At 54.0% G+C, this 24,853-nt stretch overlaps 1 protein-coding gene across 3 annotated transcripts in view; it reads right to left on the minus strand.

Moving 5' to 3' along the window:
- Positions 1-38: 38 nt before the first annotated feature.
- Positions 39-24,853, minus strand: part of TBC1D9B (TBC1 domain family member 9B) — a 47,100-nt gene continuing 22,285 nt past the window's right edge. Inside the window, exons 8-22 of one of the 3 annotated variants that reach the window (XM_062188570.1) lie at positions 15,938-16,099; positions 15,386-15,536; positions 14,856-15,070; positions 10,772-10,889; positions 9,639-9,924; positions 7,953-8,082; positions 7,752-7,850; positions 6,877-6,945; positions 5,722-5,962; positions 5,263-5,328; positions 4,554-4,625; positions 4,294-4,344; positions 2,925-2,987; positions 2,289-2,395; positions 39-1,362 (exon numbers count right to left, since the gene is read on the minus strand). In XM_062188570.1, the coding sequence (XP_062044554.1) occupies positions 676-1,362; positions 2,289-2,395; positions 2,925-2,987; positions 4,294-4,344; positions 4,554-4,625; positions 5,263-5,328; positions 5,722-5,962; positions 6,877-6,945; positions 7,752-7,850; positions 7,953-8,082; positions 9,639-9,924; positions 10,772-10,889; positions 14,856-15,070; positions 15,386-15,536; positions 15,938-16,099 (2,517 nt within the window). In that variant the 3' untranslated portion in view covers positions 39-675. The remainder of the gene's footprint in view (positions 1,363-2,288; positions 2,396-2,924; positions 2,988-4,293; positions 4,345-4,553; positions 4,626-5,262; positions 5,329-5,721; positions 5,963-6,876; positions 6,946-7,751; positions 7,851-7,952; positions 8,083-9,638; positions 9,925-10,771; positions 10,890-14,855; positions 15,071-15,385; positions 15,537-15,937; positions 16,100-24,853) is intronic. The other 2 variants (XM_062188572.1, XM_062188573.1) reach the window with 2 other exon arrangements.

Here is a 24,853-nt window from a genome sequence, read left to right on the forward strand (position 1 = left end):
TGGTGGGGAGGGGTCCCATTAAGGCATCGCACACAGTGTGAGTTTCAGTTCCTTCACGGGTTTATTAAGGCATTGAGCACAGTGTGATTTTAGCCATATGAAATGAAGATGAGGAATAGGTCAGGACCTGAGGGAGGTGCTTTTGGGTTCTTGACAAGGATGAGCTGGAGGAGCACACTTGGGTGCTGTGCAGCTCCCACTTTGGTGCCGCTTTCTGCCCGTGTCTCCGGCAGAAGGTCCAGGCTCAGGGGCTCTCGGAAAGCACCTTCCAGTTCCATCACTTTGTGCCAAGTGGCAGGTCAGAGCCCTGGCCTACCCAGCTGCAGGAGAGCATCCGTGGCTGGAGGGACCCGCTCTGGCCTGGCCGCAGAGGCAGGAGGCAAGTGGGGGCAGATGTGAGCGCCTCTAATGCTAGGCAGGGACCTCTGGCTTGAGGCAGCTCCCGTGGGCAGAGAGGAAGATAGGAGCAGCCGTGTCTCCCTGGGCCCCAGGAGCGGCTGCTGCCAGGAGACCCAGGCCCAGGGACTCTTTCTAAGGCAACTGTGTTGGCATCAGCCTTCTTTCCACTTACAACCCGCTGCTTCTGGGGTGGACGGGAGGGGCTTGTCTTTAATGAGAAATCAGGAAGGGAGGGAGGGAGGGAGGAGACAGAGGCCTCAGCCAGAGCTGCAGGGCTCAGCCCAGGGCCCCAGACTGCTCGTGGTCACTGGAGGTGCTGAACTGTCTCTCGACCTTCTTTTGGTCCTTGATCTTGAGCCCAATGTCCACCCTCTTTTCAAAAAAGTTGACCAGCACGGACTCTGTCAGGATGGAAGCCAGGATCTGCTCGAAGGAGATGCACCAGTCCGTGTCCATGGTGCCCCCGAGGCGTGCGGCAGCCGTGGGGCTGCGGGCCTCCCCGCCCACCAGCACCATGTCATCTGCGAGGTCCTCACACTGCAGGGAGCCCGTGCTAACCACCGAGTAGGAGGACATGGACATGTCGTCTTTGGTTTCGTCGTCGGACAGAAGCTGGGAGGGCGAGCCCTGCCCCTCACCACTGCCCCCCTCCACCACCATCTGGCTCTCCTGTGGCGCCTTCCCCAGGTAGGTGTCTCCACCGGCTTTGGCCTGGGGGTCCCCTGCGGCTGGTGGCTGGGGCTCCCGTGCTGGGGGCACGCCCTCCTCGGCGGCACCGTCCTGCTCCCCGCTGGGGGTACTGTCCCCGGGCTTCCTGCTGTTGCGGCTCGAGAACTTCTTCCCCACCTCGCCAATGCGGAGGAGGAGGCTGGCCACCGTGGCGATGGCGTGGTACAGGTCCTGTTCCAGGGGGTCCTCGCTGAACATGTTGTACAGTGTCTTGCACAGCTCAATGAACTGCTCCTGTTAGGGAGAAGGGCAGAACAAGGAGACAGTCAAAGACGGGTTGGGAGACTCTGGCGCTCACTGCATGGATGCTGCAGGCCCTGGAGCTGGTGCTGGGACGCTGTCCTGTGACTCGACCTGTGCCTTACTCCCATTTCACAGATTAGGACATGGAGGCCGAGAGGAGAGTGATCTGAGCAATGCCACACATTGCTTACGAAGCTGTCTCTCTCTGGGATGGGCCCTCAGTGCTCCGATGTGCGGTCCTGGTGGCGGAGACTGTGACTTTCTAACCCTGGTCCCAGCCAGGGCTTCTTCGGGGGTTTTGGGCTCACCCTTGACTTCCTGTGTTTTCAGGCAGAAGCAGCTTCAACTCTGTGCTTTAACACAGCTCTTTAGAGGGCGACGATGAGGTGTGTGCTTCCTGCTCAGCTGAGGGGGTTTGGGTGGGGAGGGCCCTGGGTCCCTGAGCCACACATCCAGGCATCCTGGCCCAAGAGTGGGTAAAGCCTCGTTCCCTGGGGCACCCCATTCCTCAGGAGTGTGAGTGCTCAGCCTGAGCCCAGGGGCTGTCCCTCTCTGGTGGCAAGAGCCTTGGGAAATGGAGATCAGGCCATGGAAGGGACAGGAGAGCCCGTGTGTGCAGAGTGCCTGGGCAGTAATGCCGCCTGGGCAGGGGTGGCACAGGAGGCTAACCTTCCCCAGGGCGTGTCAGTCGGCCTGAACATGCTGTCACTGTGGAAACAGCACCCTGTCCCGGGTTCTGGAGCAACAAGTTCCTGTCTTTCTGGAATCATCACCGACTGCCATCCATGACTAACAGGCTCTAGAGGGAGGGACGAGAATGCCCCCCTCCCCGTTTGGGAACTCTAGGCCATGGGTGCTGTGCCACTCTCTATCAGGGTTCTCCAGAGGTGTCTGCTGCAGGCTCCGACCGGGCCTACCTGGTTCATCTTGGGCAGATCCTTGATGGTCTCCTTCTGAACCTCTCTCTCCTTGGCCCACATGCGAAGGTAGTGCCGATAGTCTGGAGGGCTGGTCCCCTTCTCCTCTGTGAGTCAAGAGGAAAAGACATGAATCTGTCTGTTGGATGAGAGAGGGCTGGGCTGGTGTTGGGGGTGGTGGGCTGGACGACTCTGGCCTGCAGTAACCTGGGCTGTTACAAAGCACCTTTGTACTTGTTGACAGGGAAAACGCCCACTGGTTCTCCTTAAATTAGCTGAAGGGACTGGCTCTAAGCGGATGGAGATGGCCCCAAGCCTGTGTTCCGGGATGGTCACAAGAACCCCACGGAGGCTGTGAGAGGCCAGCGTGAGAAGGGGAGGGCTGGTCAGGCACTCACAGGGGACAGGCCTGGTGCTGAGGGACAGCGGACCTCTGTGGCAGTGGTGTGTGTGTGTATGTGCGTGCCTGTGTGTGAGGTCACTCCCCTGAAGACATCAGTGCCTTGTCAGGACACACCTGTCAGCCCCCCTCCCTGGGCTGGGATCTCCCGCCTTGACTGGGATGGATAGAGCAAGCAAGGGGTCCCAGACTTCAACCCTGAGATCCGGCCAGCATGGGGGCAGGATGGCCCGTACCTCCTTGTTTTTCTCGGCCCTCCTCGTTTCCACTTCCTTCTCGTTCTTCCTGCGTTAGTGTCTCTGCCACCCGGGAAAGAAACATAACGTGGAGAACCTCTTCCTGCTGCTGTGACCGCAGCCCACCGGTCCCGGCAGGTCCCCACATGGCAGTGCCTGCTCTGCCTGACCCTTGGCACCACAGCAGAGGAGGGCCTGGACGTTTCTCTACTTGGTCACATTAAAGCAAAAGGCAGCTGAATCCCCACTTCTATTCCAGAGGAATACACGGCTCACCACACTGTTTCTGCTAGACAAGTCCGAGACCTGATGAATTCTACGGTTCCTTTTGGAAAAGGTCACACTTGGGGATTCCCACCCACGACTGCCACACTAGTCAGTGAGAAATGAGACACAAACCCTGTGCTCAGCACCGCTTCAAGTGCCACATCTGCGGCAGCTGGCATGCTGTGTGGCCTGTGTGCGAACATGAACTTGGGGAGGAGCAAGCTGACCTGCTCTCCTAGGGCTGTTCCCAGGGGCAGTGGGGCTGGTGGAGCCTCAGGTGAGGACAGCAGTAGCTCCGCCTTGAACTGCTGCGGTGGCCATGGGTGACAGTGAAGGGCCTCTATCTGCTCAGGCATCTCATCATGGACTGGAACCCTTGCTGCCTGAGTGATACAGGATCTGAGGACGGGGTCTTGTACCACAAGGCCCCTCCCAGAAGTAAACGGGACAAGCTTAAAGCGTCCTCAGTTTGCCCAGGTTCTATGTGTGACAGGAAGTGCACCTGCTTCTCTGGTCTGTTCATTTAAGACAGAGGCCCTCAGGGTTCCTGCTGAGACTCAAGTAAGCCTTCCACACCGTCAGCAGGACTGCAGGCACCTTGATATGCACTACTTTTTCATTTCCCCTTCTGGGCCAGTTGTTTGGTGTGCATTACTGCCATGTGATATCACAGGGCAGAGTTGCTGCCAGCTGTGTAAGTGTACATCTCACCCAGCTGCTCACCAGTTCCCAGGGTCCAGAATGCCCTCATCACCGTGCGTCTGGTGCGTTAAATGCGGCCTGAGGGTGAGCTCTAACTGGCACTCAACATTCGTATCTTTCTCTTCATGAGACAGTTCTGTGGCGTGTGCAGATGTTTTCCAAGGAGAGCATCTACTGTTCCCTCCAGCTGCCTCTGGGCCGTGGGTGCAGTGACAGCTTTTGCCTTTCTTTCCTCTGAACGTGTGGACCCATGGGCACGTGGTACTGGGTGCCCCCACTTACTACCCATCCCACAGCTGACACCGCCTTCTCCTCCACCAGGACGGTCCTGGAGGGTCTCGGGGACAGAGAGCTTCGAGGCCCAGAGACCAAGGGAGCCATCCTTGCTGCAGGGACTGACCTTGAGCCTCCCAGGGCAGGAAAAGATCCAGATCTGAGGTCAGAGGAGATGCTGGAAGGGACAGCAGAGGAGCGGAGGGCAGAGGGAGGAGGACCCAAGATCCAGGCAGACAGACACAAGAGAAACGAGAGTGAGAACGCCTGTGGGACACCTGGCCCCTGGAAGCCAGGGTGGGGTCTGGCCTGAGGCCCCTCCTAGGACCCCCACCCCCCACCCCCAGGGCCATGGCTGGGAGCCTTGGGAGTCTCAGAAACGCTCACCTTCTGAGGAGCTGTCCTCTGTGAAGTAATGGGTGGCTTCCAGGGCTGACTCGGCTTCCTCTGGGCTCAGGGCTGCACTCGGAGATGTGGACAAAGTGAGGGCTGGGAAAACTGTGAGCTTCCGGGTTCCTGGACAGACCTCACTCTCCCCACTGGGCACGCCTGACCAGTCCTGGCACCCACTGACAGTAACGCGTGCGGCAGTTTTACTGGTGATGACTAATTCTGGTTATTTGTTACTTCCTGATCCTTACATGAGTTTGAAAACACAGGGTCTCTGTCAGGTGAAGGTGCAGTCAATGACGTGGGGGGGGCGGGGTCAGGGGGTGTCCAGGGAGCGGTGCACCACCCTCTCACCCCGGCTCTTGCTCTGGCAGGCACAGGCTCAGAGACCAGCCTTCGCCAACAACCTGCTCTTCCCACTCTGTCCTATCTTGGAGACCGGTCCACAGCAGCAGCCACTTGCATTTGCTAAGCAGTACCCAGGCCTGCAGATCCACATGGTCCTGTGTAGGGGGCTCATTCTTCTCAGTACATGGAGGGGTACAATGAGGGGCATAACAGTGTATGTGGGTCATGGCCCTGCTCTCCGAGAAGCCCCAGCACTCCAGCTCCCTGGAGTATCTCCCCCCATGCTGCCTGGAGGCCCAGCACTACCGGAGAGCCTGTGCCCACCCTCATACAAGGGGTCGGGGGAGGGGGCACTCACCTGGGGGGAGGTGCAGCTTGTAGAGCACCTTGAGCTTTTCAGTCAGGTCCCCGTGGTACATCCCACCTGTGGGGGAAGGTCAGGAGGAGGGCATGCCGTGAGGGGCTCCACAGCATGGTGCAGGCCCACTTCAAAGCCCCTCCCTAGTGGGCTGTGGAGAGGCCCTGGGAGTGAGCCCGAGGCCTGCTACTCTCCTGGAGCACTGCCCTGCAAGCTCAGCCTTCCCTGGGGCCAGCTGCCCCAGCACCCAGCCACCCCAGCCAGCTGAGGGAAGGGGGGGGGCAGGGCTGGGCTCCCAGCAGGCCCCAGCTGGTCTCTGATGGGTCAGTTGCTCTTCCCTCGTCCAGGGCCAGACGCAAGGGATGCCTCTGCTTGCTGTGGTAGAGGCAGACTGGCCAGGGATGGCAAAGGAAATTCAAGGGCAGGGTCAGCCCCCTGGTAGGCCCCGGAGGTACTCACTCATCCCAGTCACGAACTCCTTGAAGTTGATCAGCGAGTCCCTGTTTTTGTCCAGGAGTCGGAACATGCGGCCTGCCAACACAGGCGTGTGGGTGCCACAGGCCCAGGGTGTCAGGCAAGCAAAGAGCTCCCGAAACTGGCTTGCGTCGATCCGGTACTGCTCCAGGTAGGGCAGGCTGGGGTCCCGGCGGGCGGTTGCCGCATGGTTGCTCCCCCAGTACTGACTTGCTAGGTGCTTGGCCTGTGGGGACAGTGTGGTGAGATGGGCCAGTCCTCGGCCCCCAGGCTGCTAGGAGCCCTAGGCTGGCCAGGTGTCCACCTTCCTCCTCCGTCCCAGTTTGTAGAGCCCTGGGCCAGACGGTTCCCCATTTCACAGGCCCTCTCTTGCTGGTACTGCTAGCTGCTTGATAATCAGCGGGCGATGAGACACAGAGCCCTCGGACAACCTGTGAAGGGCACACCCAGCTCAACCACTGGGCCCTTAGGCCACAGCATGGTGGCCACCTGGGAAATTGAACCTGAGGAAGCAAAGGGCAGTCTGAAATGGCAGCAGAAAAGACAGGTGGTGTGGGCTGCTCTCTAGCGCCTCTCTCCCTTCTGCTAACGGTACCTAACATTTTTGTGGGGAACCTCTTCTGTCCCACCCTCCAACCACGAAGTACAAGGGGTGGTGATTGCCCGTCACCAGGGCGGGGTAAATGCATGACTCACATGCAGCCACAGTACCTAACTTGAGCCAGTGTGGTCACTGGAAAGACAAATTCTCTTTCCTCCAGGGTTACTGAGAGAGCCTGTCCCTGGAGCTGCCGCCAGCCCTGCACCTCTGCAGGAAGAGCATTCCAGAGGACAGCAGAGGTGGGAAAGACAGGAGAGTGCATCTGAGCACCTGGATCCAGCTACGCCTAAAGTTGTCTGTATCCCTAAACTTTTCAGTTACTTGAGCCAGTGAATTCCCTCTTCTGCATACACTGACTTGAGTGGATTCTCTGCCATCTGAAGGAGTGTTGTCCTTAAACTCCAGCAAGGATTACATTCTACCACGTGAATTTCATGGCAAGTGCATCTGAGGATCTATTTCTCTTCTGGCCGGAAGCTCTGATGCACTTAGAGGACAAAGATGCAGTCCTGGTCCCTGCCCCTGTTCAAGGCTGTCACCTTAAACACCATGTAAAGGTCTTCCAGCTCTTCAATTGAGAAACCAATGTCCCCAGGTATAGCTCGGACCTAGAAGGAAAGAGACACAGGATGTACCGGGGGGCTGTGAAGTTCTTGCTGTGGCAGGAGCTGCCGCCTCGGTGTCCCAGGTCGGCCAAGCACACTCAGGAGAGGGCCTGGCCCCTGCTCGCCTCTCACCACCTGCCCTGCTAGTCAGTCCGCACTCCCTGAGGTCTGTGCCCTGGTCGGGTGGGGGACACAGAAAGAAGGAAGCTGTTCAGCTCCTGGTGTCTGGATCCCTGCTGAGACCCTGCTGCCCGCTCTAGGGAAGGGGTCCCAGAATTGCCGGCCTCTTCTCTTTCTTCAGTTAGCTGGAGTTGGTCGGATTCTGTTACTTGTGACCAAAGGGGCTTTAGAGTGTCTCACAGGTCTGAAGAGGAGGGCTGCAGGTACGGGGGCAAAGTCGGAAGCCCTGGCCTTGGCAGTCAAGAGACTGTGAGCAGATCCTGTAGTGGGGGCAACCTGACCCCTCCAGGGCTGAGGAGGACGAAGGCTGTGGCAGAGGCGGTCAGAGGGTAGCTGAGTGTTGCATGGGGCAAGGGCAGGGAATGTGTGACAAAGCCCAGGACAGGACATCTTGGGAAAGCTTGGCCTTAGGGGTATGGGGCCTCAGAGAAGCTTCCCACAGATCCATCTGTGAGCAGAAAAGATGACTGAGACTTCTGCTCACTCCCCCTAATTTGTCCAGACACTCCTGGGTTCTGGTTTCACACAACATCCTACCCATGGCACTGGTGCGACGGTGCTCTGTGTCCCACCCCGCAGTGAGAGCCGCCTGGCCCTGTGCCGTGGACCCACACCCTACGCCAGCATACCACGCTCCTCTTGGCGGTATCCTCCAAGGACTGGATCACTTTCAGCCTCTGTTTAAACCGCATCTGTTCGATGTCACTGGCTCGCACACTGCTGAATTTCTGCAGGTAGGGGTGACCGGGTGAGAGGAGGCACAGCCAGAGCACAGGGCTGTTACCACCCACACCTGTTCATGCCCCCATGTGGCCTCGCTGGTTGCTGACCTCATAGGACACCTTGAGAAGGTCAAAGATGTCCGTCTGTGCAGGAGGGTCATCCCCACTGGTGAGCAAGGCGTGGAGGTGTGGAACCGGGGGCGAGGTGCTCTGCTTATTGACCACATTGTCCAGGCATCTGTGTGGGTTGGAGAATGGCTATGGAGACCACCCACGGCCATAGTAAGGTCTTGGGAATGGGAGACCCTCTAGGAGGCCAGAGTGTGCCCTGCCAAGTTAGGGAGCTCCCCTCAGGGCTGCAGAGAAGAGACCTCGCCCCCCGCAGAAGGCCCTGAGCGCCAACTCAGAAGACACCAGGCTGTCTTCTGGGGTCCTTGGCAAGCACAGACTGCGCGGTTGGAAGGATGGCAATGTTTGCCCTTGTCAGGAAGAATTAGACCAAAGGGCTGAGTCTCAGCAGGGTCAGCAGAGGGCCTGCTGTGGTGGCATCTGCAGCAGCCCAAGGGACCTGGCTTGTCTAGGACTAAAACCTGGGAACCTAGTCCAGCCAGGGCTCCTCACCCCTGAAGAGGCCCACATTGTCTCGCAGGAAAGAACAAGAGGCAGAGTGTCCTGACCCCAGGGTAAACACACAGCTACCCAGCCCAGCTACCTGGGAGGCCATGACCCTGCCCACTGGGCAGGTTCCCTAGAGATACCTAGGCTGTCCCTGGTGACTGGGGGCAATCCAGGGCAGGGAAATGCAGGACTGTGCAGAGCTCAGAATGAGCCAGGAGGGTGCCAGGGCATGGCTCTGACAGGCTTGGTGGCCAAGCTGGCAGGTACTGACTGCTCCTTTATATGGAAGACAAACACTGGCATGGGGAGTTCCGTCCCAGTGGAGGGACAGGGTGAGTCCTGTGGGATATTGGTAGGAGACAGATTGGAGCAGAGAAACCCACAATGACGAGGCATGGGTGCAGGGAAGGGGCAATGTGGGCCTGTGACAAGGCAGTAGTGGTGCAACCATGAGGGAAATCCACAAAAACTTGTTGGGAGGAGGAGGAAGCCAGGCTAGGCTGGTCCTGGGCCTCAGCTGTGAGAGGCCAGGCATCAGCTCACCCCGCTGTGTGGCAAGCTCCGAGCAGGCTGGGCTTGGGCATGGGGAAGTAGCAATACTGAGCTGGGAAAGGTGTGGCTAGAGCTGCCCCCTGTCTGCTGGGCTGGAGGCCTTGCTGGGCAGCTCTTTCCTAACCACCAGCAGGTTTCACCATCGCCGGGGTCCCTTCTCTGGGGCACCCCGAGAAGGTTTCCCTAAGCACACATCTGAGGCACCAGCTCTCTCCCTGGGGTTAAAGAGGTCCACTTCTCATATCAGAGTGCCTGGGTTCGACACCTGGCTCCAGCTGCAGATTCCAGCTTCCTGCTACTGCATGACCCAGGAAACAGTGGTGAGGGCTCAGGTATCTAGGTCCCTGGCACCCAAATGGGAGACCTGGATTGAGTTCCTGGTTCCTGGCTTCACCTGGCCCAGTCTCAGTCATTGTGGGCACTGGGGAGTAAACCAGCAGATAGGAGCTCTGCCTGCTTGAATGTCTATCTCCTGAATTAATTTTAAAAAAAAAGAAAGGAAGGAAGGGAGCTCTTTCCTGCCCCTGAGTGTCCCTGGGCCCTTGGTGGGTGTGGCCACCTGATGTTGACTGAGCAGCAGCCAGGGCTGGCAAGAGGCAGGGTAGAGGGGCCTGGCCCGGTCACCTGCCCAAGATGGTCATGGCCTCGCCCTCGTCATTGCAGCCCAGCAGCTGCTCCATGTTGGCATCCAGGACAGCCAAGGCCACCTGCAGGATCACCTTGATGCCCTCGTAGAAGAAGCAGTCAACAATGACCACAGCACTCTCGAAGGGCATGACGCTGAGGAAGAGGGTCAGGAACCAGGAGAGCGAGATGCTGGAGATCACCCCCAGATCCTGCATCTTCTCTGACAGCTGGGGCAGGAAGTCTCTTGTCAGCTCCTCGAAGATGCCTTGGTCCACCAGGGCTCCTGTGGGGAGGGTGGTGGAGAGGTTGAATGGGGAGCCAGTCCCATGGCCTCAGGTGGCCCCTGGTAGGGAACGCCAGGGTCTGAGGCCCTCCCCAGCCCTGCCAACTCACTACAGTGAGGGCTGGAAGGTCAGGGAGAAAGCAGCCCTGTAATTGTTCTTTCTACGGCATCCACACCATGGCACGGGAAGGACTGTTCATTCCTCTGTACTTCCCTTTTAGGGGGAGGCTCATTTCCCCTTGAAAGCATCAGAAGCAAACTGTGAACAAACACAGCTCTACTGGACTCGGGCTGGTAACTCCAAAACCCCGATGGGAGTGGCAGGACGGCAGAGCACAACAGACTTAAACATATGCACAGGTAAATGCACTTGTAAGGCTGGGTCTGTTTGGTCACAGACTTGTTGGAGGTGAGTTTGTAATAGTTATATCTCAGCAACAAGTACATGGGGGTGCACTATACTTTCTGCTTTTCCTGCTCGAAATTTTCTGTAGCAAAGAAGTTTACGTAAAGTTTGATGGATGGGAACTCAGGCCTGGGGTAGACTATGACAAATCACTGAGGGTGGCAGACCCTGGCTGATAGCGACTCCAAAAGCCACACACAGGCAGCAGTGTGGGCCGTGCAGGCAGAGGCCTGTGTGCTCTCCCTTCCTAGCCATGTGACTACTTCACAGCTCCTCTGTAACGTGGGCCGGATGCAGACTGCAGGATGGCTGAGGGGCCTCAGAGCTCAGGGTGGGAAGGACACAGCACGGAAGCCTGGTCTGGGGCAAGGCTGCCCCTCTAGGGGAGCCACTGGGCAAGTGGAGACTCAGACAAGGCAGGCAGTCCCTCGGGCCACTCACCCACCACCCTGGTGTTGTAGTAGTCGGGTAGCATGCGCTCGCAGAGGGCGACCAGGAGCCAGAAGGCCTCCTCCTCGCTGCCGTAGAGCAGGAGCACCGAGGTCACGATGTTCATTGCCTGCCAGGCACAGAGACGGTGGACGGGAAGCTTGTGCTGCTGGCTGACACGTAAAATGTCCCCTCCCTGACACCGGCCTCCTCTAACGGCATGCCTGCCCCACTCTGGGCAATCTTCTGGCAGGCAATCTGCAGGAAATCAACTTGACAGAAACACACTGGCCAGGTGAGAAGGTCCCGGGAGGACAGGGAGGGCAGGCATCAGCAAGGACTCTTCTGGGTGGTGGTATCTGCTGGGCTGCAAGGTCCAGCTGAGGTGGGGAGGAGCTGTGTGGCCACGCCATGGCCGTGCGCTATAGTAGCTGATGCTAAGACTTAGGAAGAAGCGGCCAGCTGGCAAATTCATTTTTAAAAATTATCCTTTTTTAATTAATTTTTTAAAGATTTGTTTGTTTGAAAGGGAGAGAGAGAGAGAGAGAAAAAGAGAGAGAGAGAGAGAGAGATCCATCTTCCCTGGGGCTAGGCCAGGCCAAAACCGGGGCCAGAAAGCCTGGCCACATGGCTAGGTCTCTTACATAGGTGGCAGGGGCCCAAGTACTTGAGCCATCTTCTGCTGCGTTCCCAGGTGCATCAGCAGGAAGCTGGAATACCTGGGACTCGAGTCCGTACTGACTTGGGATGCACAGCTTTTCCACAAGGCCAGCCCTAAAAATGACCTTAAGTACATTGCACTGGTCTCTGTGAGTTGGTAATACAGCACACAGAAATTGTGAGCAGTTGGCTTCCTTGAAATCCCAGTGCAATTTAAGGTAAACGGAAACCATTTGATCTGGCCAGGACAATGGCCGCTAGATTTCAAAACCAAATTGCCAGAAATGCATCTAAAATCCCCAGTGACAGCCACTGCCAACAACCCAACAGAATACAACAAGCACTGCCAAGGAGAACCCTTGTGAATGCTTGTTGGGCATGCAGGAGGTGCAGCTGCTGTGATGTGTGGAGGCTCCACGGCGTCCAGCACAGGGCCACCGTGTGGAGGCTCCCACGGTGCCCAGCACAGGGCCACCGTGTGGAGGCTCCCGCGGCGTCCAGCACAGGGCCACTTGTGAGACTCAGCAGTGCTGCCTCTGAGGACACACCCTCGAGAACTGAAAGCAGGGACGTGGGCAGCTGTCACAGCAACCAGAAGGCAGAGCAACCCCAGTGTCTGCCAGTGGAATGCATGGGCAAAGAAAACATGGAATATAAACCAGAATATGACCCAGACTTAAAAAGGAAATAAATTGGGGCCAGCATTGTGGCATAGTGGGTTAAGCTGTCACCTGTGACTCCAGCATCCCATATGGGTGCCAGTTTGTGTCCTAGATGCTCCACTTCTGATGCAGGTCCCAGCTAATGGTCTGAGAAAGCAGCAAATGATGGCCCAAATGCTTGGGCCCCTGCCTCCCACATGGGAGAGCAGGAAGAAGCTCCTGTCTCCTAGCTTCAGCCTGACCCAGTCCTGGCTGTTATGGCCATCTGAGAGTGAACTAGTGGAATGAAGATCTCTATTTCCCTGTTCCTCCCTCTAACTCTGCCTTTCAAATAAATGAGTAACTCTGTAATAAAAAAAAAAAAAAAGGAACTAGATTGGGGCTCCCACTGTGACACAGGGGGTTAGCTGCTGCCTGCAACACTGGCATCCTATGTGATCACTGGTTTGAGTACTGGCTGCTCCACTGCCAATCTAGCTCTTTGCTAATGCACCTGGGAAAGCAGAAGATGGTCCAAGTACTTGGGCCCCTGCCATCCATGTGGGAGACCAGTCTGGCTCCTGGCTTTGGCTGACCCCACTGGGGCCATTTAGGGAATGGATCAGCAGATGGAAGAGCTCTCTACCTTTTAAATAAATAAATACATCTTATAAAGAAAAAAACAGAAAAGGAAAGAGGTTCTGAAACATGCACCAGCATGGATAAAACTTGAGGACACTGGTCAGTGTGATAAACCAGTTATAAAAGGACAGACTGGGCCAGCGCCGCAGCTTAATAGGCTAATCCTTCGCCTGCAGCACCGGCACAACAGGTTCTAGTCCCGGTTGGGGCACCAGATTCTGTCCCGGTTGCCCCTCTTCCTGGCCAGCTCTCTGCTGTGGCCCGGGAGTGCAGTGCCAAGTTCCTGGGCCCTGCACCCGCATGGGAGACCAGGAGAAGCACCTGGCTCCTGGCTTCGGATCAGTGTGGTGTGCCAGCCGCGGCAGCCACTGGAGGGTGAACCAATGGTAAAGGAAGACCTTTCTGTCTGTCTGTCTCTCTCACTGTCCACTCTGCCTGTCAAAAAAAAAAAAAAAAAAAAAAAGGACAGACTGCATGAGGTCTGAGGAGGTGTCCAGGACAGCAAAATGCATGGAAACAGAACAGAGACAGTGGTGGCCAAGGGCTGCAGCGTAGAGAGTTAGTGTTTAATGGGTACACACTTCAGTTTGGCAAGGTGAGAACGTCCTGTGGATGGATGGTGATGATGGATGCACAACAATGTGAGTGTACCTAATGCCACTATACTGAATGCTTAAAAATGATTAAAATGGGACCTACGTTGTGGCACTGGGGTTAAACGTCTGCTTGTGACATGAATGTCCTATATCGGAGTGCTGGGTCAAGTCCTGGCTACTTTGCTGCTCCTCCTCCTCCTTCTTCTTCATTTTTTTTTTAAAGATGTACTTTTTTTTTTTTTTTTTGTGCTGGTGCCACAGGTAGAGGATTAACTTACTGCACCATGGCACCAGCAAAGATTTACTTATTTATTTGGAAGGCAGAATTGCAGAGGCAGAGGTAGAGAGGGAGAGAGGTCTTCCATCAGCTGGTTCACTCCCCAAATGGCTGCAATGGCCAGAGCTGTACCCATCCGAAGCCCAGAGCCAGGAGTCAAGAAATTCTTCTGGGTCTCCCACGTGGGTGCAGGGGCCCAAGGACTTGCGCCATCTTCTACTGCTTTCCCAAGCCATAGGACAGAGCTGGATTGGGAGTGGAGCAGCCAGGATTCGGACTGGTGTCCATATGGGACGCCGGCACTGCAGGCGGCGTCTTTACCCACTACACCACAGTGCCGGCCCCTATTCTGCTTCTGATGCAGCTTCTTGCTAATGCAACTGGGAGGGCAGCTGAAGATGGCCCAAATACTTGGGCCTCTGACATCCATGTAAGAGATTAAGAGGGGAGTTCCTGGCTGCTAGCTTCAGCATGGCCCAGCCCTGGCTGTTGTGGGCATCTTGGGAGTCAACCAGTAGATGGAAGGTATCTCTAGCTTTCTCTGTCCTTCTCTTTGTCTTTCAAATAGGTTAATAACTCTTTTAACAAAAATGATTAAAATGGTAAATTGTATGTTTTACATATTTTATCACACATACAAAAAAAAAAAAAAAAAAAGTTGGGCCAGCGCTATAGTGCAGTGGGTTAACACCCTGACCTGAAGCACTGGCATCCCAAATAGGTGCCGGTTTGAGTCCCAGCTGCTCCTCTTCCGATCCAGCTGTCTGCTATGGCCTGGGAAAGCAGTGGAAGATGGCTCAAGTCCTTGGGCCTCTGCACCTGCATGGCAGCCCAGAAGCTCCTGGCTCCTGGCTTCGGATCAGCGCAGCTTTGGCCGTTGTGGCCAATTGGGGAGTGAACCAGTGGATGGAAGACTTCTCTCTCTCTTCTCTCTCTCTGTGTAACTCTGACTTTAAAATAAATAAATAAATCTTAAAAAAAAAAAGATGTGTGCGCTGCCCCCAGGGTAGCACAGCACCTTTTTTTTTTTTTTTAAGTCAAATGCAGGACCAAGAATAGAAGCACAAAGACGACAACAGATGACATGGGGATAAGATGAGTGATTGCTACTGTTTCTAAGTTACATCTGCCCTGTGGCCTTCCTGGGCTCCTTCCTGCGGGCACAGGGCACTGTCACAGGTGCATGAGGCCACCACACAGGTCCAGGGCCCAGCACCTGTTCCTGTGAGCCTCTGGTCGGCGGAGAGACGCTTCTTTTGAGCCCCACTAAGCCCCTTTACCTGGCAGTAGCCGATGGTGGGGTTTCGGAAGGCGTAGGCAGTCAGCACCCGTCGGAGCGCAGCGATGCCAAGTTCGTTCTGGAAGGCAGGGTGCTCGGGCATGGAGCGGTGGAGGTCTCGCTCGATCTCCTCTGTGGCCAGGCTGTACTTTCCTGTGGACTTCTCCACCAGCTCAGCGTAGTAGCCAGGGTGAGTCACCATCTCATTCCAGGCCCCTGGGGAGACATAGGAGGCAGCTGTCTCTCTTGCCCCTACTGGCACTCTGGTGGCAATAACAGGGCAGGCTGGGTGCATCCATGCCCCAGTGAGGAGGGGTGGGACTCTGGGGTCTGTTACAAGGTGTGTGGCTGTTTCCTAGGGAACTGCTGCAGGGGAAGGAGCCACTTTGCCGGGGAAGTTCAGACGGCTGACATGCCCGAGCCTGTTCAACTTCGCAAGGGCAACCCTAGCGCTGGGTGGGCTCATGTGAGGAGAGCTCTGGGTACCGTGCCTGGCTGAGCCAAGACTGTGGGCCATGGGACCATGCTCACCAGAGAAGAGGAGCCACAGCTCTCCTCGCAGGCTCTCGGGGATGCCCTTCAGGACCAGCTCCCGCGTCTTGGCCGTGCGGTACATGCACATGCCACGCCCATACTCAAAGAAGTGGATGTCCCAGGACTCCTCTTTCATCTTCTCCTTGGCCTGAGGGGAAAGTGAAGTGTGGCATTTGGGGCTCGAGCTGTATCCCAGAGCACCGAGGCCAGGTCAGGAGCCCTCCGCCCTCTGAGCCCCAAGGGAAGCCTGCTATGTAGATCATGGAGGAGGGGCTGGGCCAGCAAGCTGGAGTTCCCTAGTGACTCCAGGGAAAGCCCAAGCGGAGCTGGACAGGCTCAAAAGCCTGCAGCTCTTATGAACGCTGCCCGCTATGCATCTCAGGCAGAGGGGCCACTCCCCACCCCTACACTGTCCCGGAGGGCACTGCCCATTGGTCAGCCCCGAGGGACTGAGCCAGCCAGGAAGGCACAAGCCCAGAGCCTGACTCCTGCCTTCCTCTTGAGAGCTTAGCTGTGGACTGAAGCCAAACGGCAGCGCTTGGGGCTCACCCCCTTGATTCCGAGGTCCTCCACGGGCGAGTTTCTCCGGAACAGCTTGAGCAGACCTTGGGAAGCAGTTGGCACCTCCTGTGCACAGAAGCCCCGGCGGCCACTGAGCGGAGATGATGGGCTGGTGGGCTGTTCTGATGCCTCCGGAGAAGCTGGGAGAAACTAGGAAATAGAGCAGGGGAGGGAGAGCTCCTAGCACCGGGGCTGCTGAAGGGGCCGTGGCCGCACCCTGACCTGGTGCTGGACAGAGCTACCTCCTGGAGCATGGGCTGTGGGGCTTGGGGCTGTGGCCTGGCGCTGGACAGAGCTACCTCCTGGAGCATGGGCTGTGCGGCTTGGGGCTGTGGCCTGGCGCTGGACAGAGCTACCTCGTGGAGCATGGGCTGTGCGGCTTGGGGCTGTGGCCTGGCGCTGGACAGAGCTACCTCCTGGAGCATGGGCTGTGCGGCTTGGGGCTGGGCTGGTTGAGTGGGAGGCTGTGGCCAGGGCCAGGCCCTCACCCTCCCTCTGGCCAGCTGGACACCTTCATGGTCCTTGAGGTGGTCTCTTACAAGGGAAATGGGCTCTAGTGATCCTGTAGATGGGCCCCTCTTGCAGTGAGGTGCAGGCAAAGGAGAGAAGAAACAGCCAGGAAATGGCTCATGGGCTCTTGGACTCTTCCTATAGAAACAAAACAAAACCTGACTTAGGAGATTTTTTTTTTTTGTAACAACTAAGCAGGTTTCAGCCAATCACAGGCAGCCAATGATTAGACCATGCCCACAGAAGGCAGAAGCCTGGCTGTGGTCAATCAGGCGACTCTCTGCTTGCCTATTTCCTCTGCCCGTTCTGAGTGCTGCCCAATTCATGACCTGTTCTTTGCCCAGATGAACTCTGCTAAATTTGTCTAAAGCTTTTAACAATCTCCTACAGGGCGTGGCTGTCAGGGCAGGCAGCTGGGATTCCTCACATTGTGTTCTGCTTATTGCTTCCCGGGGTGCTTTCCATGTCCTGGCCTCTGGGGTGCACAGATCAGCTTAGCTCCACAGGGGACAGCTGCTGTTGGTATCTGCCCTGACTCCTCACCCCTTCACTGTCCTTGGGCTCCCTGCTGTATCAGTGCAGACCCAAGTGGTACAAGGGGTGGCTGATGGCTCAGACCTGGCCCCATCTGGTATCATGTCCCCTGGCCACAGTGACTGGGTAAGGAGTGGACACTGAGCTGGCTCAGCCCTCATTTTGCCAGCAGATAGAGGCTAAGCTCGCACACCACCAAGGTGGGGAGGTCTCACATCAGAACTCAGGTCCATCTTTCACAGAAGCACTAGAACCTGTGATAAGCCAGGTGGTAGAGGTGGCAGGGGACAACCCTGCTCCTCTGCCCACTGCCTGTGGGGCTGACTGCTGGCTGCAGGCACTTGACTCCCAAGGGATCTTGCCACCCACGGCGATGGCTGCTCTAGTCCATGTGGTTGGAGGTCTAGAGCTGGTGCCCATGTCTGTTCTCCCAGCAGCCCCCTCCCCGAAAACCCACCAGCAGGAACAACCTCACTCTGGCAGGCCAGTGAGGTCCCCTTTGGCCTGTCCCTACCTGGGCAGGGCTTCCCTCTCCTTGCACCCTCCTGCTACCTTTGGTCCTGGGGCCACAGTCCCATTCTCTGTGGTCCTTAAAGGCGAGTCGTGGGGCAGGCATTCGGTGGTGTGGTTAAGGCATCACTTGGGATGCCCACATCCCACACTGGAGTGTCTGCGTTCAGATCCCTGTCCGTGCAGGAAGGCAGCACGTCATGGCTCAAGTACTCGGGTTCTTGCCACCCACCTGGCAGACTCAGATTGAGTTCTGCATTCCTGATTTTGACCTGGCACAGCCCTGGCTTTTGACAGCATCTGAGGAGTGAAACAGTGGACTGGAGACCTTTGTCGGTCTCTTTCAAATAAATAAAAATTAAATAAAAATTGAAAAGGAGCCTTGATCTTCATTGTGGCGACAGTTTCATGGGGATGTACTTATGTGTCAAAAACTGACCCAACTTTACCCTTTAAAGTATGAAAATTTTACCTGAATAAAACTGTTTTTTAATGTTGTATTTTAAAATTTTATTTCTTATTTCTTATTATTTTTTTAATTTGACAGGTAGAGTTATAGACAGTGAGAGAGACAGAGACAGAGAGAAAGGTCTTCCTTCCGTTGGTTCACCCCACAAAATGGCCGCTACAGATCGAGCTACGCCAATCCGAAGCCAGGAGCCAGGTGCTTCTTCCTGGTCTCCCATGTGGGTACAGGGGCCCAAGCACTTGGGCCATCCTCCACTACCCTCCCCGGGCCACAGCAGAGAGCTGGACTGGAAGAGGAGCAACCGGGACTAGAACCAGCACCCATATGGGATGCCGGCGCCGCTGGCAGAAGATTAACCAAGTGAGGCATGACGCCAGCCCCTAAAACTGTTTTTTTTTTTTTTTTTTTTAAATATTTATTTATTTGAAAGGCAGAGGGAGACAGAGAGGAAGAAGGAAAGAGAGAAGAGATTTTCTATTTGCTGGTTCACTCCTCAAATGCCAGCAACAGCTGAGGCTGGGCCAGCCTGATGTTAGGAGTACAGCCCAGTACTCCCTCAGGTCTCCCACATGAGTGCAGGGGCCCAAGGACTTGGACCATCTTCCACTGCCTTCCCAGGCACATGAGCAGGAAGCTGGATTGGAAAAAGAGCAGCTGGGACACAGACCAGCACTGGAATATGGGATGCTGGCTTCACAAAGCTGTGCCACAATGCCAGCCTGTAATTTTTTTAAAGGGGGCAAGGGAGACAGAGAGAGAAAACTACGAAGTCCCCACTACAGTCCACCCTTCTGCCCCTGGCTTGTGGTTTAGAGATGGATTTGGGGCACACTTTAATACATTTTTATAACCAGCTGCTTACAGCAGTAGGCATGACCCCAGTACAGCTTGACAGCGCCTAGACTGTCGAGCCTGCGTTCCACTTGGGTTTCCCCGAGAGGGACAAGGCCGCAGATGGGCTCACACAGGCCATGGAGGATCTCAGCAAAACTGAAACCTCAGGCCAGGCCCCAGGACATGCCCCGTGGGACAGATACAAGCTCCAGCCCGAGGCCGCGCAGAGAGCCCTGGTAGGGTCGCACCTCCCCTTCAGGCTCACGGCTGTTCAGTGCTGCCTGGATCCCACACTGCTAGTCTATTCCTCTCCCCACCTCTAGTAACTGACTCATCTATTTGTTGGTACAAACTTCCAAACCACTGGCTTCCTATTTAACGAACAGGCAGAAGCAGAAGTGATCTGAAACCACAGGCGCCCTCCCTGCTAGGCATGGACCCTCTCTCCAGCAGGGCCCTGGCTCGCTCTCCCTCATCTCTCCCTTCCAGGACAGGACCATCTCCCATCCAAGTACTATGTAGGCCTGGACCCTGCTTAGCTGCCGAGATCAGACGAGATCAGGCGCGTTCAGGGTGGTGTGGCCGCAGACTACAGGGCCTTCTCTAGCGTCACCCCCACACCTCACCTCACCTCATCTTTCTTCCCTCTCTCACCTCAACACACAACTTTGTTGGTACTGTCCAGGAAACCCCCATCTTCAACTGGGTGCTCACACGTTGTGGTCACACTGTAAAAAATTATCAAGGTACACACCACGATCTGTGTTCTTTAGTGTACAGTCATCCCATGGAATCCACAGGGGCTGGTCCCAGGGCTCCCAAAGATACCAGAAGCCGTGGATGCTCAAGCACCTTGCATAAAACAGTGCAGTATTCGTATATAACGCACACACCCCCTCCTGAATGCATTAAAGCATCCCAAGATTCCTTGACACGTGCTATGTGAAACAGTTCCACTGCACTGTTTAGGGAATGACGGCGAGAACAAGGTCTGTGCATGTTCAGCACAGACATAGCTTTCCTCTGAGTATTTTGATCCACGCATAAGTAACTCATGGATATGGAGGGCCAGCTGTCCCTGCTGTCTTTCAGCAAAAAGTGAGGCTCCCTCAAGTGACCCCCATTATTCTCTGCCCACCTTATGCTAAATTTCTGGAAAGAGTTGGCTAACTCATTATATCCTTTTCCTTCTCAAATTGTTTCCCTGTCTACACCAGAGGGTACATGTGTATGTTCTCATAGTTACATTAAGCCCCTCTTTGTAAGACAATGATGATTCCCGACTCCACACCAACATCTGATGTAAGTGGTGCACTGTGACTTTGACCTGTTCCACTTTCTGCACTTTCCTACCCCATGCTATCCCTGTCCCGTGTCTCTATCATCAGAACCTGCAAAGTGTACCTGTCTCCACCTTTATCCCCATTATCTACCTTATTTCTACAGTGCTTATGCTAAAGCCTCTCCAGTCACTTCTGGGGTCTTCCAGTAGTCTCGGGAGGTGGCAGAGCCCCCAAGCTCCTGGGCACGGTCTTCACTGCCTGTGTGCTCACCTGAAGGCCAGTGTGGCTGGATATAAAATCCTAGGGTCAGTTTCTCTTACTGTGTATCTTCACAATGTCACTCCATCTGTACAAAATGTTACTGTCAGAAAGTCTGATGCCTGTCTGATTTTCCTGACTTCACAAGCGACTTGGCCTTTTTGATTGGTTGCCCAAAATAATTTTTAAAAGTATTTAAGGTTCAATTATTATTAGATTATATCTCAGTATGGATTATTCTGTGATTTTCCCAGACATATAATGTGTTCTCCTATTACGTAGCTTCAAGAATTTTATTTCATAAAGTTTTCTGTAACCATAGTTTCTATTACTTATTATTCCACAGCTTTTGTTTTCTGCAAGAGCTTCTATCACACATAAGTTTGATCCTCTTTGCCTGACTTTATCACTTCTCTGGGCTATTATTTTCTCTTCTTGTTTATTCTAATTTCACTGCATTAGTCAGCTTCTCATTACTCTAATGAAATACCTGAGGCAGCCCAATTTCATAGAGTTTTGTTTTGGCTCAAGGTTCTGGAGGTTCACAGCTCACTTCATATGAGGCAGGTGCCGGTGAGGGCCCCAGGCTGCATCGCACCCAGGAGGGAGCACGCATGTCTGTCTGTGCCTGTGTGGTCTCTCTCCCTTTCCTTACAAAGCCACCAGGATCCAAGTGTGGCTCCACCCTAGTGACCAAACCAAATCTAACAGCTCCCATGGTCAGGTCATGTCTATGACTTTGGGTTTTAAATTCCTGCATGAGTCTGGGAGGACAAGTCATATTCAAACTAAGGCACCCATTTTTCTCTTATCCCTTTCTATTTTACGTAACTGCTCGTGCTTGTGTTTTTGCTTGTACAGTTTTTGCTTCTCAAATACTTCTGTATATGTTTTTCTAATTCTCTCCTGAGTCCTGTCAACTCTTTTCATATTTTTCTGAACACTTTTTTTTTATTTATAGCATTCTTTAGTATTTTCTAATGTTTTAATAATTCCTTTTGGATCATTTTGAAATATAAGGTTACAGTTTTCATTTGCTTGAGGAAACTGATTTCACCGTCCATGGAAGGTTGGTTGGTTCGTTTGTGTAATATCTTTGTACAGGATGTGAAAAATCTTTTTCTGTTGCTCATGTTTACAGGGTAGGAATTTTTCTGTGCTTTTAGGAGATGTGCTATGTGGGGGGCAGATGTGGGTCAGGGGGCTTTCTGAACCTCATAGTTGGAAGGCTCCTTCTCCTGCTGTGGTCTGTGTGGCCTGCTCTCTCTAGGACTTTGAGACTGGCTTTTTCTTTATGCCCAGTGTTCCTGAGCTCAATCTCAGCTTTTTTTTTTTTAGGGGCCTCTTTCCTTCTGGAAGGAAAGTTTCTGTTGGGTGTTTCTGAGGCTTTCAAGGGTCTGGTCTGCACTACCATTCTCTGATCATCCCTCAGCCATTAGCAAATCTCCATGTTCTTGCTTCTTTTTTTTTTTTTTTTAAAGATTTATTTATTTGAAAGTCAGAGTTACATAGAGAGTGGAGAGACAAAGAGAGAAAGGAGAAAGGGGCGGGGGGTCTTCCATCTGCTGGTTCACTCCCCAATTGGCTACAATGGCTGGAGTTGTGCCGATCTGAAGCCAGGAGCCAGGAGCTTCTTTCCAGGTCTCCCACGTGGGTACAAAGGTCCAAGGATTGGGCTATCTTCTACTGCTTTCCCAGGCCATAGCAGAGAGCTGGTTCGGAAATGGGGCAGCTGGGTCTTGAACCAGCGCCCACATGGGATGCCGGTGCTTCAGGCCAGGGCATTAACCCGCTGCGCCACAGTGCCAGCCCCTGGGTTTGTTTATAACTCATGTGTAAACCTGCTCCCAGTTCCATTGGTTGCTTCTCAAATTCACTTGCTGAGGTTTCCATTTACTGAATAGAAACCCAAAAGAAGTTAAAGCAAGTACTCAGATACATACACGTTTATCCCAGTGTTAAAATAACCAAAAGGTGGAAGCAACGCAAGTGTCCATTGATGGGTAACAAAATGTGGTGCATATAGGCGTGAGCATCGTGGTGCAGTAGGTTAAATTGCCACTTGGGACACTCACATCCCATATCAGAGTGCCGGTTTAAGTTCCAGCTACTCTGCTTCTGATCCAGCTACCTGCTAATGCACCTGGGAAGCAGCAGATAGTTGGTCAAGTACTTGAGTTCTTGCCACCCATGTGGGAGAACTGCCTGGAGTTCCTGGCTCCTGGTTTCAGTCTGGCCCAGCCCCAACTGTTGCAGACATTTGGGGAGAGAACCAGTAGATGGAAGGTCTGTCACTCTGCCTTTCAAATAAATAAATAATTAAAAATGTGGCATTTACAGGCAAAGGATGATTATTACTCATCCTTAAAAAGGAAGCACTTTCATCTGCTGCAACAAGGATGAACTTTGAGGATCATGTGAGTGAAAAGAGCCAGTCACAAACACGGATGCTGTGTGGTTCCTCTTCCATGAGGCACTCAGAAGAGTCAAGCTCACAGAGGCAGAAAGGATGGTGGTGACCAGGGGCAGGGTGAGGTGGAATGGTAAGTTACTGTTTGATGGGCAGAGAGCTTCAGTTTTGCAAAATCTAAAAGTTCTGTGGATGCGTGGTAGTGATAGCTGAACACCAATGTGAATCTACCTGAAGTCACTGAGCTGGCTCCCATCTCCCTCACAGCAAAGCCAAGGTGTTCACGAGGGTCTAAGGGCTGACCGTGACAGAGCTTCCTGCCACCTCTCCTAACTTATCTCCTGCACGAGGGCCTTTGCCAAGCTCAAGCTGCCTCAAGGCTGCTGCACCTGCTGTTCCCTCTGCCTCGAACCTCCTTCCCCAGATACTCTCTGACTCACTCCCTTGCTTCTCTCCAATTCCCTTTCACATGTACCTGATCACAGGCTACCCATGAGCAGGAGACAGAGTGAGGCTCCTCCTTTCCTCTGGCCTGGGCACCTCATCCTGCTTCAGTTTGATTCATAGCCCGACACATTACACGTAAACATCTCTTACCAACTCTCACTAGCCTTTAAACTCTCAAAAAGCACAGGTTCTGTCCATTTGTGCACTGCTCTGTTCCTTCTGTCTGGAATGGCAAATGGTATCTAACAGGAACTCAACCTAAACAGGCTGGATGAGCATGTGGTGAATGCTCAAACAAGGCCACGGTGTGTGCTGACTCGGACTGTCAGGCCTCGTCATCCAGTGTTGAGCCTTGTGAAGGAAGGCATCCTGCTCATGTACCCCTTCATTCAATTTTTTTTTAAAGATTTATTTACTTGAAAGGCAGGAAGACATTCCGTGCACTCGTTCACTCCCCCCGATGGCTGCAACAGCTAGGTATTGGCCAGGCTAAAGTCAGAAGCCAGGAACTCCAGCCAGGTTTCCCAAGTAGGTGGCAGAAGCCCAAGCACTTGGGCCCTCTTCCACTGCTTTCCCAGGTGCATTAGCAGGGAGCTGGACAGGAAGCAGAGTAGGTGGGACTCAAACTACCATTCCAATATGGGATGCTGATAGGGAAAGTCGTGGCTGAACCCACTGCTGGCCTCCACCTAATCCATCCTTACCCTTTCTTACAGCCCCAGATCAATCCTAACTTTCAGAAAACTTTCTTTAACATCTCCAGTCCATCTTACCTACTCAATTCCATAACGACTCAACAAGGTATTGGGCATCTACTACAGGGTGGGAAGGGCACTGTGGTGCCAGGGCTGCTAACTTTCACAGAGAAGCCAGATCTGCGGATTTATATGTAGACTCTTCTAGTGGTTAAGTGTCTTTGCAAGTTCAGGTTAAGCAAAAACAACAGAAACACACTCATCTTGGTACCAGGAAGCAAGGAAGCCACCAAAGATGAACAGGGTTGTGTCTGAAGGACAAAGTATCAACCTGAATAGGGTCCTCCTGATCTCAGATGGAGCAATGACTAGGAAGAATGGACACTGACACCGTGAGCTGCTAATCCACAGCGTATTTACATGGTTCAATATGACATTAGCAGATAAACATTGGCATCTGGCTTTGTGGCATAGCAGGTCAACCCACTACTTGTGACACCAGCATCCCATATCAAAGAACTGGTTCGAGTCCCAGCCGCTCTGCTTCTGTTCCTGCTCCCTGTTAATGTGCCTGGGAAAGCAGCAGATGATGGCCCAAGCACTTGGGCCCCTGCTACCTATGTGGGAGACCAGAATTGAGTTACTGGCCAAAATTTGGCCTAGACAGCCCCAGCTGTTGCATGCATTTAGGGATTGAACCAGCAAATGGAAGATCTCCCTCACTGTGTCTCCATTTCTCTGTCACTCTGTATTTCAAATAAATACGTATTTTTTAAAGAAAAAAAAAACATATAAAAAACCAGTTGGCCACATTGGAGGAGACTAGAAAAACTCTTCTCATTATGTTGACAACTGATGAGTAGAAGGCAAGAGTAAAGCATTTATTCTGCCTTTCCAAGCAGCCATGCCTTGGGTACCCCAATAGTTCATGAAGGGACATTTCTCTTTATTTGG

This window comes from Lepus europaeus, chromosome 4 (genome assembly GCF_033115175.1).
Source record: "Lepus europaeus isolate LE1 chromosome 4, mLepTim1.pri, whole genome shotgun sequence".
Classification (NCBI taxonomy): Eukaryota; Metazoa; Chordata; class Mammalia; order Lagomorpha; family Leporidae; genus Lepus; species Lepus europaeus.